This window comes from Camelina sativa, chromosome 10 (assembly GCF_030686135.1).
Source record: "Camelina sativa cultivar CO46 ecotype springtype chromosome 10, ASM3068613v1".
NCBI lineage: Eukaryota > Viridiplantae > Streptophyta > Magnoliopsida > Brassicales > Brassicaceae > Camelina > Camelina sativa.
Window position 1 is genome coordinate 26,524,903 of NC_141889.1, and position 17,284 is coordinate 26,542,186.

The 17,284-nt window shown below is 37.8% G+C and overlaps 2 protein-coding genes and 1 non-coding gene across 3 annotated transcripts; 2 read left to right on the top strand and 1 right to left on the bottom strand.

Annotated features, from left to right (window-relative positions):
* The first annotated feature begins 4,107 nt into the window (after nt 1–4,107).
* Nucleotides 4,108–6,113, top strand: LOC104719825 (reticulon-like protein B4). The gene is made up of 5 exons (XM_010437808.3): nt 4,108–4,568; nt 5,077–5,257; nt 5,337–5,478; nt 5,578–5,647; nt 5,740–6,113. The coding sequence occupies exons 1-5, from the start codon at nt 4,220–4,222 to the stop codon at nt 5,916–5,918; spliced, it is 921 nt and encodes a 306-aa protein (XP_010436110.2). The 5' UTR covers nt 4,108–4,219; the 3' UTR covers nt 5,919–6,113.
* Nucleotides 6,114–7,265: 1,152 nt separating this feature from the next.
* Nucleotides 7,266–7,349, top strand: TRNAL-CAA (transfer RNA leucine (anticodon CAA)). The gene has a single exon. It is a non-coding gene; the product is annotated as a tRNA-Leu (tRNA).
* A 237-nt stretch (nt 7,350–7,586) lies between these two features.
* LOC104719826 (cation/H(+) antiporter 18-like) lies at nt 7,587–11,200 on the bottom strand. The gene is made up of 4 exons (XM_010437810.3): nt 10,886–11,200; nt 10,300–10,522; nt 9,199–10,200; nt 7,587–9,103 (listed from the first exon to the last, which is right to left on the bottom strand). The coding sequence occupies exons 2-4, from the start codon at nt 10,495–10,497 to the stop codon at nt 7,883–7,885; spliced, it is 2,421 nt and encodes an 806-aa protein (XP_010436112.1). The 5' UTR covers nt 10,498–10,522; nt 10,886–11,200; the 3' UTR covers nt 7,587–7,882.
* Between the last annotated feature and the right edge of the window lie 6,084 nt (nt 11,201–17,284).

Here is a 17,284-nt window from a genome sequence, read left to right on the forward strand (position 1 = left end):
AAATTAAATTGATGAGTGAAAACAAAAAAAAAACAAAAAAATATAAGTTATCCTTGGGGTTTTAAAAATTATTGAGATTGAAGAATTCATATAATTTTATAAGAAAACTAATTTAGTTTGCCACTTCAAAAGTAATATTTTTTTATATTGAAATATTATGTGTAAGTGTTGAGTTTATACCAACAAACAACCAAATCATGTGAATTTTGATTTAGGCACTTGGTATTCCTTTTATTTTAGGTTATAAAAAATTAAATTATTTATTTATAATTAAAGACATGTAACTCCATTTAACTCAATGTAACTCATATCCAATAATTGTAGATTAATTCATTTCTCCTAGTAACTTATTTATCTTTTAAGAGAAAATAATTTTGGTTAAATTTTAATATTTTTTAATTATTTTGGTTGGCTAAACTTATATTCATATTTTGGTTGGCTAAATTAATATATTTCTCATATATATTTTAGTTTAAAGCAATATTATATATATATATAAGTAAGATTTTGGTCTCTCTTTATTGGTTGATTTTCATTTAATGTTTTCTATTTTTTTTTAATTTTTTTTTTGCTTTCTAATTGCTTTAAACATCATTTAAGACCCAATAAACATAATACATTTAACTCACACATTAAAATAAAATTATAACTGAAAATAAAATAAATTATGCATTAATCATATTCTACCACTCAATTTTATTCAAACACAATAAATTACAATTGTAACTGCATAATTCTAAATGTAACTTCCATCATTTCTTATCATATAAATAAGCATTCTCTTAATCTCTCATTTTCCCATATTTCTTTTACTATCTCATTTTCACATTCTCTCATTTTCTTCAACAATACCTCAAATCATTTTTCGTTTTTCATTTTATTTTTGATTTCTTATTTTTGTTGTATGGATTGTAAAAAACAAATGAAATAACATTGTAATTTTTTAGTGCTAAAATTTAATTTTAGAGACTACATGATATATATTTTATATTGTTCTTATTTTAAAAGATTCATCTACATTATCTAATTTGGATTATTATCTTATAAGTAATCATTCTCTCCTCCTCCTCCACTAATATCACCCAAATAAATCTGGCTACTCGACCACTTCCACAAAATCTCAGAACCATTATTCAAAATAGACCGATGGTTTTTTAATCAAAAGCCAAAAAAACTACAAATGAAAGGCAAACTGTAGAGAGCAAATGGAGATCTAAAAGTTGTTATTTGCTAAGAATAACTCTTGGTTGTGATTCCTTTAAATTGCGTAAGTTTTGTTTATACAAAAGATATGTCTAAATTATATTTTTTGGTTATAAAAAATATATAAGTTTTGTTTTAAATTTATATTGAAAATTTAACATGAATGAGGTTGAATTCTCCGATTATGTATGCTCATCATCCTTTGTACTATAGCTCAAACATGTATATACAAGAAATAAATTGTCAAAAAATATTACTCCTTATTATGTATGTGTGACTTAATAGATCTTGTATGATTTGACGAAAATCCTCATGAATATGGTATATTCTTTCTAGGAACTCTTTTGTCGAAGTCGAATGGAGGTGTGGCTACCACTGATTGGGTAATGAATAGCAGGTAGTCTGATTTTGGTTTTGTCACGCATGGGCTTCTGGATATACTGATTTTAGATATCTAATATTTTATTATGTAAATATAGAAAAATCAATTACTGTATTACGTAAGAACTTTAATTAAGATTATGCAAGGGTCCCAAATCAAGCCACGTAATCTTGTTAGGACCCACGATATAATAGAACTTTTTTGAGGTCTCCAAGAATCTCTTGTCTTCGAATCTTTCCTTTTTCTGAAAAAGAAAAGAAAATTAAATTTAAATATCTCCTTTTCTTCGTAAAAGGTTTTGGTTAGGTAAAGAGGATAATTCTCTTCCACATGAAAATTATAGTAATATAGTATAAGAAAAAATAATTAAAATAATATAAGTAAGACCTTTCATTTTCAAACCTGACTTTTGTTGATCTTCGGGTTGCCGTTTGCCATTTGCCATTGCTACATAAAATATTTTCCTTCAAGAGTGATGTAGACACAGTGGAGGAGCACACGTGTTAAACCCTTGTCATGACTCATCACTAAAATGGGTTCCACAACAAAGAAGTTAATTTAGCTCTCGAGGCCACCAGAGTAATCAAACCCACGTGCGTGAGACAGCCTGACCTGTCTCTCTTCTTATCTTTCGGGTCTTTCGAGTTCAAGATTTCTCGTTTTGCTTAACTCTTGGGACATCAAATAATTTGGAGCCTTAATTATAATATTAATTAAGTCATCAACAAGTGCAATGATCATGCTATTAATCTCTGTTCAAAAAATCTGCCGATTTGACCGATTCGATTATACTTAAAATATTTACTTTAATCACTATACAGTAAAGAACCATTATGATTCGATTCGATTTGTTTTTTTTTTATCATCTGAATTTTATTGATAAAGAAGAAGGATGCAAGTTGAAATTACAATAGCCTGCGGACTACTAAATGTTCCTAAAGTCATTAGCCCAAATGAGGGAAGCTAAGCCCCAAAAAAATAGGGAAACTGATTAAAACAAATCCATAAGCAAACATTTAAAGATGAGCAAAAGTTTTGGAGAGAATAAAACCTAAACACTATAATTGAACAAAGGCACGAGAGACTCCCGCAAAACTTCTCTATAGAACATTTAACGCTGGAAACACCAATAAAGCCGGAAAGACCTCAACCGAAGCCAAACAAGAAGCAGACCAGCAGAGATGCAAGCAAGATACCAACGTGACCAAAGACACAAATACAACTACCCAAATACCTCACCAGCCAAACGAGGAGAGCAAGAAACCCTAGGGACAAAGAAAAACTTTGAAATCGACTGGAGACAAGCCACACAAGATCAACTGTTCTTACACGCGGACCTTCGTCGACCCAGTTTCAGCCACCTACAGACATAAAACTGGTGACATCCTCGCAAGAGAAGAACTAGAGAATGAATTCACTGCTTCGACTAAAACCTGACTCCAAAACTTCACAAGGAAACTCAAAGAGAGGCTAGTAGGTGACTCAGCAACAAATTACCATCCAAATGGCTCACACCAAGAGCGAACCCAGAGAAACTCACAAATACAACCCAACAAGAGGACTCGAAGCAGAGGTAGAGCAAAGATCCAAGATCAAATCCAAAAACCCGAGCCACAACCAACAGTTCATACCTAAAGTACCACAAAGAATCTTAAAGGAACCCATGACCACACCATACAAACATTAGAAAGACCTCTAAAAAAAGGAGCCTACCACCCAACAAAACACTATACTAATCCCACAAACAAACTAACGCCACCATCAAGCAAACATGGAATATACCAAACATGCTTAACTTGGTGAAATTAAGATCGATTACAAGACAGAGAATCAAACCCACTTTCCTGTAAGAAGAAACCCCTCGATTAAGCACCATCGAACATCAAACTGGATCAGATCTGTATCTTCAAAAGAGGGGAGAGACTTCACCGAAACAGCAAGAGAAGACAATCCAAGGCCAAACAAAGACAGAGACAAGAAGAAGAAGCAAATAAACATAAAAGAAGCACAACACTGAAGTAATAAAGCCACCAGACGTTGGCCGAAAACAAAAGCGGCTATAACGTTATAAGATATAATAAATAATAAAATATTTTATTTTTATATTTATATATAAGTTGTATTGGGATATTACTGAAGTATTTGACAGCTCAATTGATTGAAGGTTTGCTAAGAACCCCTCATCATGAGGCAAAATGGTAATGTTAAACATAATCTATCGCCCTCCGATTTTTTAAACTCATTTTTTACGGATTTCATTATTTTTGTATCTGGATATGACATAGAAATAGTAATTCTCTCCTATCTCTCTCCTCTCAAAAAAGAAAACAAAGCCGCCGTGGTAACGTTACCGGAAATTATTCACTAAACAAAGTAATTAAAGGGCCTAATACAAACAAGTCCATTTGATAAGCCCAACACAAATGAAATCTAACGTTCCACGGTAACGTTCCACGGTAACGTTACCGGAAATTATTCACATCGATTAACGACCGTAGTTCCACGCCAAATATGTTAAATCTGCTACCAAAAAAAAAAAAAAAAAATTCTGATTTTCCACCGTGGACAGTCACCTACTCGAGGCCCGGATCCGAATCCATCCAACGGACTGGATTGAGATTCTCAAATCAACGGATGCGATTGAATCTGACGTACACGCTCTCTTATTTGTCACTGTCTCACACACAGACAGACACACTCTCTTCGATTCTTTCAAAAACAAGTAAACGAGTTAGGTTTTTTTTTTTTCCTTTTTCTCGGAGGTTTCTAGAATCAACAACAATGGTGGAAGACCACAAGCACGAGGAATCGATCTTGGAGAAGATTGTTGAGAAGATCCATGGCCATGGTGACTCCTCTTCTCTTTCCGATTCCGATGACGATAAGAAATCTACATCGTCTTCGTCGTCGTCCTTCAAGTCAAAGATCTACCGACTTTTCGGAAGGGAGAAGCCTGTTCATAAGGTTCTCGGTGGCGGCAAACGTATGGACCTATCTCTATATCTTCGAATTTACCACTCTTTTTTTTTTTTTGCTCGATTTAGTATAGTATATAGTGATTTAGCTCGATTGAGTTGTTTATATAGCGATTTAGCTCGATCTAGTATCTTATACATAGCGATTTAGTATCTTATACAGTGATTTTACTCGATTGAGTAGTTTACTAGTGATTCAGCTGGGTTGAGTAGCTTGCATAGTGATTTTGCTCTTATCTGAAACTGAAATTGAACTTTGTTTTTGCTCGATTTAGAATCTTATACAGTTGTTTTGCTCGACTGAGTAGTTTACGCTCGATTGAGTATCTTATATAGTGATTTTGCTAGGTGAGTAGTTTACATAGTGATTTTGCTCTTATTTGAAAAGCTGAAATTGAGTGTGTATTTGTAATTCTTGTACTTGATTATCTAATTTGGTCGAACATATGCTTAACGCTTGTGAAAAAAAAACTCAGAAACTTCGCTATATCTGAATTCATTGTTTGCTGCATGTAGCTGCTGATATATTCCTTTGGAGAAACAAGAAGGTATCTGGTGGAGTGTTTGGTGCTATAACTGCTTCTTGGGTATTATTCGAGTTGATCGAATACCATTTCCTCACTTTTCTCTGTCACTTTGCCATGGCTGCTCTCGCAGCATTGTTCTTGTGGTCTAATGCTTGCACCTTTATCCACAAGTAAGTTTTTGAAACATCCTTTGTGTATGAGATAACGATGCATCAACAACTGCTTGATTAACTGTTTATACATTCTCAGGGCAACTCCTCACCTCCCGGAAGTTCACATCCCCGAGGATCCTGTTCTTCAACTTGTTTCTGGATTAAGGATTGAAATCAATCGTGGCTTTACCGTTCTTAGGAACATTGCATCAGGAAGAGATCTCAAGAAATTTATCTTGGTATCTTTCATGTTATTTACCTCGATGCAAACCGGTTTCTTTTTCCTTTTTTTCTCATGTTTCTAGTAAATTGCTAACACTTGCTTGCACATCTTTTAGGTAATTGCTGGCTTGTGGGCATTGTCCATTATTGGCAGTTGCTGCAACTTCTTGACATTGTTCTATATTGGTAATGATTCATATGCATCTTATTGCTTTCAATCTGACAGGAATCACACTTGCATAGCTTGATAATTAGTCTCTTTTTTTTTTTGCTTCCAGCTACTGTTCTTCTCTTCACCATTCCTGTGGTTTACGAAAAGTATGAGGACAAAGTCGATGCCTTTGGCGAGAAGGCTATGAAAGAGATCAAGAAGCAATATGCAGTGCTCGATGAGAAGGTTTTGAGTAAAGTCTTGAGCAAGATTCCAAGAGGAGCTCTGAACAAGAAGAAGGATTAAGGAATGTAAGTTACTCTCGTTGGAATCGTAGTAATGGTTCATAACATGTTTTGTTAGAAGCTGTTGGTTGATAAACCCTTTTGGTCGGTCTCTTGTTATTATTATTATGTTCATTATATATTTGGGGTTTTTAACCAAAAATATTTTAGAGTATGAGAGAACAGATGGATGTTAATTAATTATTGTTGTTGGCTATTTGTGTTTGATTCATTTCTAATCCTTCTTCAATATTGCACCCTATCTGAAAATTAGTCCAACAAAAATAAAACTAAAAGCGTTTCATGAGTTTTTCGCTCTTCACTGCTACTGCTACTAGGATCTTACTTTACATCATCATGAACTGTTTCTCTTCTGCTCAGCCTCCTTTCCTTCTTCTGAAGTAGAGACCGATCAGGCATTATTAATTTAATTACACTGCCTTGTTTGGCAGAAGGAGAAACTTTATTTTTCTGGTATTGCTTCCTAGTCCAAGCGCCTTTTTCACTCCATCATCCCTAACAAGTCTCTCCAGCCGTGTACACTAAAACCTCTTCCCCATCATAAGAATGTAATTTTAGTTAATAATATTTACTTTGAAGAAAGGCATTGTTGATTACCCTGAGGCTTGAGCTAATATGGATCTAGCTTTATAAATTACATAAACACACACACACAAATGATCATAACTAACAACAAAAACAGTCAATATAATTCTTTTCATCAACTTAAAAAATGGTTACTTGTATTTCATTTTCTTTTTCAAAAACCTTTTTGTTTTGTTTTGTGTGTGTTTCGTTTGAATTATCATAGTAGGAGTTGTGAGAGAGTCTCTATACCCTTTATAGGAAAGTTAAGTTTATGTGTGACTTTTGGTTTTCATAATAGAATAAGACTTTTGCTTCTCCGATTTCCAATGCTACTAGTTGTTGGATGCATTTCAAATTTGGAATAACATGAGTTCGTATCGAGTTTGAGTTAGTCTAATTAGTGGTTTCTTGCTTTGAGAAAACAGAAAGTAAAAATAACTTACTCCGTCTATATCAAAAATTGATTATATAGAGTTTTCACACAAATTTTAAAAAATGCTTAGTAATAAATGCACTATTTATTTATATTTAGTAAACTATCTTTCATAACTATTAATACATCAAATTCAAAAATTATCAATTAATGGTTCTTGGATATAGTTTGTTAACAACATTAATTGATATAGTTTTACAAAAAATGAATCTTTATGATAGTAATACATAACGAACTAACTAATCGCAGAATGTATGTGCAAAAACTCGATCATAACTAGATTAATAAGTGCACAAACTCGATCATTATGCAATCATATGTAGTTATTAGTTGACATAACTATCATTAGTCAGGATGGCCGAGTGGTCTAAGGCGCCAGACTCAAGTTCTGGTCCTCGTAAGAGGGCGTGGGTTCAAACCCCACTTCTGACAATTCTTTATTTTGTCCATTTATGTAATTTTTTTAACTAATCGAAAGAACCCAATGAAATTTATCTCCATTTATATTGGAATTTTTTTATATCTTACTATTATTAATTTATATTTACTGTTGAATTTTTTATATCTTACTATTATTGATTTAGTTTTTTAGATACTCCATGATTGATTTATTTTTAAAGTTACAGCACTTTATAATAATATCAAGTAATATACAGGCATTAAAAAAAATTATTGAAACAGACGATTTATTATTTCAACATGAACCTAATATCAACAACAAATTTAATCATTCGTTCATCTGTTTTTTCTTTTTCCTTATTTGATGTTGCTCAACCAACCATTATTTTTTATTAAAAGCAAAAAACTTAACCCCAATCCAGTGAATAGTTGATTAGACAGTGAGAACAAAGTCCGGGTCATTCGATTAAAACTGTATCCGTTAACCAACTTTTTCACTACTTATGGTAAACCATTCCCCTGAACCGAACCGAACCGAACCGAACCGTTGTTATTAAACCACTGATTTATTCAGAGTCTTTATCCGGTGAAGCCACTAACTCCGTCGCAGCCAAATCCGGAGCTGTCCCGGCGCCGTTGTACTGCTGAATCACCAAAACCGAAGCTCTCGTCGATGATTCCGGCGAAATCAACAAACTTCCGACAGGTCCAAGCTCTGGGCACTCACTGTTCTCCCTAATCGCCAACGCAATCTCGCCACCTGGCACTCGACCAACCAGAAACAGATTGCTCCGCCGTACTTCCTCAATCGCCGATCTAACATCCACGGCGGCGTTTTCAACCCTTTTCTCCACGAACTTGATCGATTCATCCACCGACGACTTCTTCCTTATCTCAGACATAATCTCCTCATCCCATTTCAGATTCTTCTCGTTGTTACCGTTGTCACCCACTTCCACATTAACAACCTCTCCGACTCTCTCCGGCGCTACCACAAATCGGAAAACAGTTAAAACGATTCCGGGATGCTCCGCCATACGTAACCCATAAGCCAAGGCTTCACGGTCATCACGACCACCGAAGAAGAGAACAACAACAGAGTAAGAAACGTCTTGAGCTGAGACTTGACTTGAGCCACCGAGTCCACGGTCAACGAATATACCAACTGAGCAAGGAGCTTCAAGCAGAACTCTCCTGTTCACCCAACGGTAATCGCCACGTGTCGTCTCTAACGAACCGTCGAGCTGCTGATGCTTGTGAAACGGAAGAATCACAATGGCTGCTCTTTTTCTTGCAGCTGTTGTGCAGATGTCTTCGTGAATATCAGACATCGATGAGATTGCTGTCATTGGTCTGACATTGACTCTGCTCAGCTGTTGAAACGCTTGGAAAGCAACTACCACTTGGTCTGCGTCTGCATTGACTCCTCTCCTGTTCCAAAAGGGCATTCCGTTTTTGCGGACTTTGTGAACCATTAGGATAGCTGAAGATCTCTCTGATAGTTCCCTTAAGTGGAGAGCGTAAACGCAGAGTCCTTCGCCTTTTTCGATGCCTCTTGATGCTTCCAGGAGGTTTATTATTGATGGGATGCTTCCGGCTCCGTGGAAACACGTGAGGATACGAAGCTGTGTGTTTGTGTTCTCTCGCTCTACCGTCCTGTTTTTGTATTCTCCTTCTTTCTTGGCTCTTCTTGCTGGTTTGTACACTGCCATTACGACTGGTGTGGTGATGAAGGTTGTGAAGAGAGCCATTAGAACCATTATGGCAAATGTCTGATCATTCAGAACCTGAGGAATACATCAGCAGAGAGAATTATTTAAAGTTATAATCTTTGGACCTCTCCTGACGCACAATTGTTCTCAGATTGGAAAAAAGTTTGTACCTTTCGATCTTTTCCTATGTTGAGGACGATGAGTTCGACCAATCCTTTAGTGTTCATGAGGAATCCTAATGTGATGGCTTCTCGCATTGGTATCTTGAAGGCGAGGGAAACACCGAGAGTGCCAACAATCTTACCGAAACAAGCTGTGAAGGTGACTAAGACCAGAAGACCCCAAGACTGAGCTCCTTGAATCGTGGCCACATTCGTTTTAAGACCGCTCGCCACAAAGTAAAGCGGCAAGAAGAGACCTGATACAAGATCCTCCACCTTCTCGACGAGTGCACCAGCAAAAGGTCCTTCCTTTGGGATCAAAACACCAACCACAAAAGCACCAAACATGGAATGAATACCAATGGCATCAGTAATGAACCCGCAAACAAGAACCACAGCCAACGTGGCGCAGATGTAGGTTTCTTCGATGGGTTCTCCCTCGTGGCACCTCCGGGCAATCCATCTAAAGATTGGCGGAATGATGAAAGCAGCACCAATAACAAAAGCACATCCAGCAAGGAAAACCCAGAGAGAGACAAGGGGAGATGTATTGGATCCCGAGAGAGCAATGGCAAGAGCAAGGAGAATCCAAGCTGCAACATCGTTAACAGCAGCTGCTGACATTGCAAGCCGTCCTATTTCAGTGGTTAGAAGCTTTAGCTCAGCTAAGATACGAGCCAACACAGGGAATGCAGTGATGGAGAGCGCCACACCCATGAAAACTAGAAACGCAGTACTATCCACTCCTTTGGAGATTGTTGCTTTCAAAACAAATGAAGAACCAATGCCAAGAGCAAACGGAAGAGAGATTCCAGCCATGGCAATTCCCAAAGCCTTGTTCCCGGTGTGACGAAGAGCTTTGGTATCAATCTCTAGTCCGGCAAGGAACAGGAAGAAGAGAAGGCCAAGATTAGCCAGAGTTTCTAGAACAGTCAAGCTTTTCTTTGGGAACACAGCATCAAGAAAGACCTTAGAACGGCCAAGAAGAGACGGTCCAAGCATAATCCCACCCTGTCATAATCATCAACAACAGACCACTAAATCATTCACCAAAATCGATAAAAGACTCATAGGAATTGACGACAGAGAGATAAAAAAAGAAAAACATACAATAACTTCAGCAATAACACGAGGCTGCCTCAGAGGTCTTAAAAGGTAAGCAAGAAGACGGGTGAGAACAATAACAATGACGATCTGGAGAATCGCCAGAGGTAACGCAAAGTCTATTGGGTTATCTCCTTGGAAAACACCATTAGAGGTTGCTTTCATCGGAGCAGGACAAGCTTTTGTAGAATTCGTAGTAGCCATTCTTCAACTTGTTTCTTCAAAAACCCTACAAGAGAAAAATAAAGCTTCGATCTTTATAAAATTTTAGATAAACTTGGAAGGCCAATTAAAAGAATCAGAGTAAAAAAAAAAAAAATTCAAAATGGTATTATCCTAATAGAATTAGAAATAGCTAAAACAAAATCATAACAGATTTTTATTTTCAATTAAAGATTCTCGAAAAAAGATAAAAATAATTTGATACATGCATATAGAGAGTTGCACCAAGATAGAAAACAGAGAACGGCAAAATTAGATTCCCTAATTACTCGAGGAAATTTATCTCGAAATTAGCAGGTCAAAAGCCATGATTTATATACCTGTAAAAAATCAAGGCATTGTAAAGAGATTTAACGAGAGAGTGAGTTACCTGAAGAAATTAGCTGATCTCACTAGGCGAAGGGAAGTAGTCGGACTTGAAATAGTTATGCTTTGGAATAAGCCGACATGTGAAAAGATCAACGAGAGAGGAGTAGGATGATTCGTGGAAATTGCGGAAGCGGAGAAGGCGACAAAAACAACACAAGGAAAAGAAAAAAAAAAAGTGTACAGAGAGAAGTTGGATCGATATTGACTTGAAGATTACGACTTAAATAGAGAGAGAGAGAGATTGTGATGATGTGAGCAGTGGTGCCTTCTTTAGTTACAAGTTCACAACAAACAAACCATCTCTCTCTCAGGTCCCTCTCTCTCTCTCTCTCTTGGATACTTAATGCTTAGTCACCACTTCATAAGTTTATTACTCATCATAAGTTTATAATGAGATACTATGTTGGTGCATCCAAAAAAAAAAACTTTATAATGGTGTTTGCAATTTCATATGAGAGTTCAATTTGGTTTTTTTTTTTTTTTTTTTTTTTTTTTTTTTTTTTTTTTTTTTTTTAAGTGTTTTGTTTAACGAAACACCGAAAAAGAAAAGATGTATCTGATAAAGTCAACATTTGTTTCCCCATTGGCTCATTCCATCCAATTTAATACTTTTTTAATCGATTATACTGTATTTCGTTTTTTCTTTGTCATCAATATAAAACCATAAATAGAATAGATTATTTTTATTTATGAAATTATAAAACTAATACTTCCACATAAAAATAGTTATAAAAAATGATTGTAGTCTAGTAGCAGATCATAAGTCCACCAAAAATATCCATAGATAATTAGATATCATTACACCAAATATCGAATATTATGAGATGAAAATAACCCAATCAATTATGGAATATCAATATCCTATATAAAAAAAGCAGTAGTTTTAGTAATTCATTAATATAATCAGGGGGAGGGAGAGAGAAAGGTCTTGATATAGTGGTATCCCCTTCCATTAGTATAGTTTTTTTTATTTTTTATTTATTTAGTGTGTAATTTATAATCACTAACTTGTGAATTATATCACAAATTAATCTAAGCCTTGACCATTTAACTCTTGATTGTTGATCATTTCACACCTTCACAATCCAAGTATATGATTTCTTTTTGGCGCAAGCATATTTTGTAACTATCATATTGTTTTTTGCTATTTCATCATCATTTGTATTTATATAAAATCCAATGAAAATAACTATAGTAGAGTAGAAATATTATTACCCACACTGAATTTTCTTCCAACTAATTAGGATAACATTTTTTACATGTTTAGTCTATGACATAGTCTCCAATATAGACGTAGTCATACTAAGAATTTCAAGTTTACAACTTAAATATATAAATAGAGACGGAGATTATAACATCTGCGAACCAGAAATTATATTTGTGGTATGAGTGTCGATCGACACTATCATTTCCAATTTTGATTGGTTTGTTTTAATTGTTATTTGGTTCGGTTTGGTTCAATTGGAAACCCCTAAACTAAGTATATAAGAGGAGAAGCGACGAATTAAGGGTTTTAGGTTGTCTTGTATTGTCGCCGTTGAGTGAGAGAAGAGAGAAAAAGGAGAGAAAGTGTTGGAGAGCGTTTAGAGTGTTCTTGGGAGATTTTTGTCTTTGTTCTTGGTGTTTTTGGAGAGATCTGTGGCTGTGGAAGGGAGAGCTGTATTGGGAACGAAGGAGAAGCTTCCTAAGGTGTTGGTTCCATTGTTTCTCATTCCAATCTTCCTGTAAAAGAGGTGAGAGCTTGACCATGGTTGATCTAAGCCTGAGATCTCTTTTTTTTTTTGTTCTTTGTCTATTTGTGGTGTTTGCTTTTTTGGGTTTGTTGGTTTCGGGTTTCTCATAGGTTCCTGAGGCATTTGGGTGAGTTTGGGACGGTTTTGAGATGATTTGAAACGGAGGTTCGTCGTTCGTGTTCGTGCAGTTCGCGTCTGCAGAGGCAGTGTCGGTCGACACCACTCGCATCGATCGACATCGAGATAGCGTCGGTCAACACCACTCTATGCCAACGTCGATCGACACGGTGTTAGCGTCGGTCGACACCAGTCTCATCCGAGACTTGTTTTCCTGGTTTAATGTATTGTTTGTGTTTGTTTGCTTGCTTAAACCTGAGGGTCTCAGTTGATTGTGTGTATAACCTAGTAGATGAGAGGACAGCCTCACTAAGTATTTATGATAATACTTACGCATCTCAATTGTTGTTTGTGATGTGCAGGTAAAGGTAAAGTGTGACCATGGAATCAAGGCGATGAGGAGGAGGATGTTCTAGAGGCTTGACTAATTGTGGTCTAGCTATTGTTAGGTTGCTAGTGTTGAGTTGATAGAACAGTGGAAGATGTTGGAACTTAGTTATTTCATTGTTGGTTTTTGGTTTATTGCATTGTTGGTTATTGGATTGTTATTGTTGGAATTCATGTTGGTTTTATGGAATTGTTTTGTTATCCGCTGTTGTTGATTATTGCTAGGATGTTAGTGGGTATGAGACCACTGGTGAATTGATATTGTTAAAAAAAAAAAAAGGGAAGGGTTGTGTGCTTATGCAGCAGGGGAAGGTTATAGCTTACGCTTCGCGGCAGTTGCGGAACCACGAGGCTAATTACCCTACTCATGATCTGGAGATGGCAGCAGTGATTTTTGCTCTGAAGATTTGGAAGTCTTATTTGTATGGCGGGAAGGTACAAGTATTTACAGATCACAAGAATTTGAAATACATTTTCACTCAGCCAGAGGCGTTGGATGGAGCTAGTAGCGGATTATGATCTAGACATAGCTTACTATCCTGGTAAGGTTAATCTAGTTGCAGATGCCTTGAGTCGGAAGCGGGCGGCTTCGGCTCAGGAGCAAGATATGGAGGTATTGATAGGTGAGATTAGTGCATTGAGGTTGTGTGCTATCTCACAGGAGCCTTTGGGTTTGGAGTGCAGCTGATCAAGCGGAGTTGCTGAGTAGAGTGCGGTTAGCTCAGGAGAGTGATGAGGGTCTGGTGAGTGCCTCTAAGACTGCAGGTTCAGAGTATCAAGTCTCTGCTAATGGTACTATCCTTGTGCATGGTCGGGTGTGTGTGCCCAAGGGTGAGGATTTGAGGTAGGAGATACTGAGAGAGGCTCATTCGAGCAAGTTCTCTATTCATCCAAGAGCGACCAAGATGTATCGTGACTTCAAGCGGTATTATCACTGGGTCGGGATGAAGAAGGACGTAGCCGATTGGGTTGCAAAGTGTGACACCTGTCAGCTAGTGAAGGCGGAACATCAGGTTCCTGGTGGTTTATTGCAGAGATTGCCCAATCCATAGTGGAAATGGGATTTCATCATGATGGATTTCGTGGTGGGATTACATGTGTCGAGGACGTTTGATGCGATTTGGGTCATTGTGGACCGTTTGACTAAGTCTGCGCACTTCCTAGCCATCAAGAAGACTGATGGAGCAGCAGTTTTGGCCAGGAAGTACATGAGAGAGATAGTCAGATTGCATGGTGTGCCTGCTAGTATTGTGTCTGATAGAGATTCCAAGTTCACTTCGGTGTTCTGGAAGGCGTTTCAGGCACAGATGGGCACAAAGGTGCATATGAGTACAGCCTACCATCCTCAGACAGACGGTCAGTCAGAGAGGACGATCCAGATTTTGGAGGATTACTGAGGATGTGTGTGTTGGATTGGGGTGGTCATTGGGAAGATCATTTGAGCTTGGTAGAGTTTGCTTACAACAACAACTACTAGGCGAGTATTGGGATGACTCCTTATGAGGCAATGTATGGGAGGCCTTGTTGTACACCGTTGTGCTGGACTCAAGTGGGGGGAGAGGAGCATTTATGGTGCGGATTTTGTTCAGGAGACCTCGGAGAAGATTTGGGTTTTGAGGCTGAACATGAAGGAGGCCCAGGATCGGCAGAAGAGCTATGCTGATAAGAGGAGGAAGGATCTTGAGTTTTAGGTTGGTGATAGAGTGTACCTCAAGATGGCCATGTTGCGGGGTCCGAACAGGTCATTGTCAGAGACTAAGTTGAGTCCGAGGTACATGGGTCCGTTCAGAGTGGTTGAGCGGGTGGGACCAGTGGCATACCCGCTGGAGTTGCCTAAGGTTATGCGTGCGTTTCACAAGGTATTTCATGTGTCGATGCTGAATAAGTGTCTTCACGAGGGTGATCGGTTGTTGGCTAAGATTCCTGAAGATCTTCAGCCCAACATGACCTTGGAGGCGAGACCGTTGAGGGTGCTCGAGAGGAGAGTCAATGAACTTCGGAAGAAGAAGATTCCTTTGATGAGAGTCCTGTGGGAATGTGATGGAGTAGAGGAAAAGACTTGGGAGCCCGAGGCGAGGATGAAGGCAAGGTTTAAGAAGTGGTTTGAGATGCAGGCCGCGACTTGAGCTTGTCTAGCCGGGTCCAAGTTGTAGTCCATGGCTGGAGTGGGTACGGAGTATTCCAGCCCATCTCTCTTGATACTTGGTCGCTTAGGGGTGGTTGGTTGTGCGACTAAGTACCAAGATGAGGTGGTGTTCGGGATGTGGGTTAATGGATTGGATCGTGATATCTTATTTTTCTTATGTATTTTCGTTAGGGTTGTAACGATTATGACATTTTTTTGTGATTAATAAGATGAGTATTTTTCTTTATTTTTGACTATTATTGTCATGGGAAAAAGAGAAATAGCTCGGGTTTCTATTTTTTTGGAAAGTTTCCATAAATAGGAAGTTTCCATAGAAAGAAAGTTTCCTAAGTTAGAAAGTTTCTAAAAAGGGAAATTTTGTGGAAAGTGTTGAGGTAGATCTATTCGGGAGGTGTGCGGGCTGTTGCGACAGTTGCACGGAAAACCTTGGCTGACGGTATTTAAGTCCAGTCGAAGGATTTGCGGGCCGTGTTGACGGTGGAACGGAGATCCTTGACGGATGGACGATGCTGCAGGATTCGAGGACATATCTTTGTTGGTGGGGGAGAATTGTAACATCCGCGAACCAGAAATTATATTTGTGGTCTGAGTGTCAATCGACACCATGGGTGTGTCGATCGACACCATCATTTCCAATTTTGATTGGTTTGTTTTAATTGATGTTTGGTTCGGTTTGGCTCAATTGGAAACTCCTAAACCAAGTATATAAGAGAAGAAGCGACGAATTAAGGGTTTTAGGTTGTCTTGTTTTGTCGCCGTTGAGTGAGAGAAGAGAGAAAAAGGAGAGAAAGTGTTGGAGAGCGTTGAGAGTTTTCTTGGGAGATTTTTGTCTTGTTCTTGGTGTTTTTGGAGAGATTTGTGGCTGTGGAAGGGAGAGCTGTTATTGGGAACGAAGGAGAAGCTTCCTAAGGTGTTGGTTCCACCGTTTCTCATTCCAATCTTCCTGTAAAAGAGGTGAGTGCTTGACCATGGTTGATCTAAGCCTGAGATCTCTTTTGTTTGGCTGTTCTTTGTCTATTTGTGGTGTTTGCTTGCTTGGGTTTGTTGTTTTCGGGTTTCCCATAGGTTCCTGAGGCATTTGGGTGAGTTTGGGACGGTTTTGAGATGATTTGAAACAGAGGTTCGTCGTTCGTGTTCGTGCAGTTCGCGTCTGTAGAGGCAGTGTCGGTCGACACCAATGTGGTGTCGGTCGACACCACTCAGCATCGATCGATACCGAGATAGCGTCGGTCGACACCACTCTGTGCCAGCGTTGATCGACACCGTGTTAGCGTCGGTCGACACCAGTCTCATCCGAGACTTGTTTTCCTGGTTTGATGTATTGTTTGTGTTTGTTGGCTTGCTTAAACCTGAGGGTCTCAGTTGTTTGTGTGTATAACTTAGTAGATGGGAGGACGACCTCACTAAGTATTTATGATAATACTTACGCATCTCAATTGTTGTTTGTGATGTGCAGGTAAAGGTAAAGTGTGACCATGGAATCAAGACGATGAGGAAAAGGATGTTCTAGAGGCTTGGCTGATTGTGGTCTACCTATTGTTAGGTTGCTAGTATTGAGTTGATAGAACATTGTAGGATGTTGGAACTTAGTTATTTCATTGTTGGTTTTTGGTTTATTGCATTGTTGGTTATTGGATTGTTATTGTTGGAATTCATGTTGGTTTTATGGAATTGTTTTGTTATCCGTTGTTGTTGATTGTGGCTAGGATGTTAGTGAGTATAGGAACACTGGTAAATTGGTATTATTATAAAAAGAAAAAGAAAAAAGGGAAGGGTTGTTTAAGAGATAGAGAGAAATGCAGCAGCCAGCAGAGTTTAACATCGCTCAGTCGTCCATTTATGCTGTCTCTCATTACTTCTTGCATTTTTCTTTTAAAGGAATTTTGCTACTTGTTCCCAATTTTGTTTTGTATTGATTAACATTACTAGCTGAAAAAAAAAAAGAGAAAAGGAATCTGATAAAGTCAACTTTTGTTTGGCACTGATTTAATAATGTTTATGGATCCATTATTTTAAT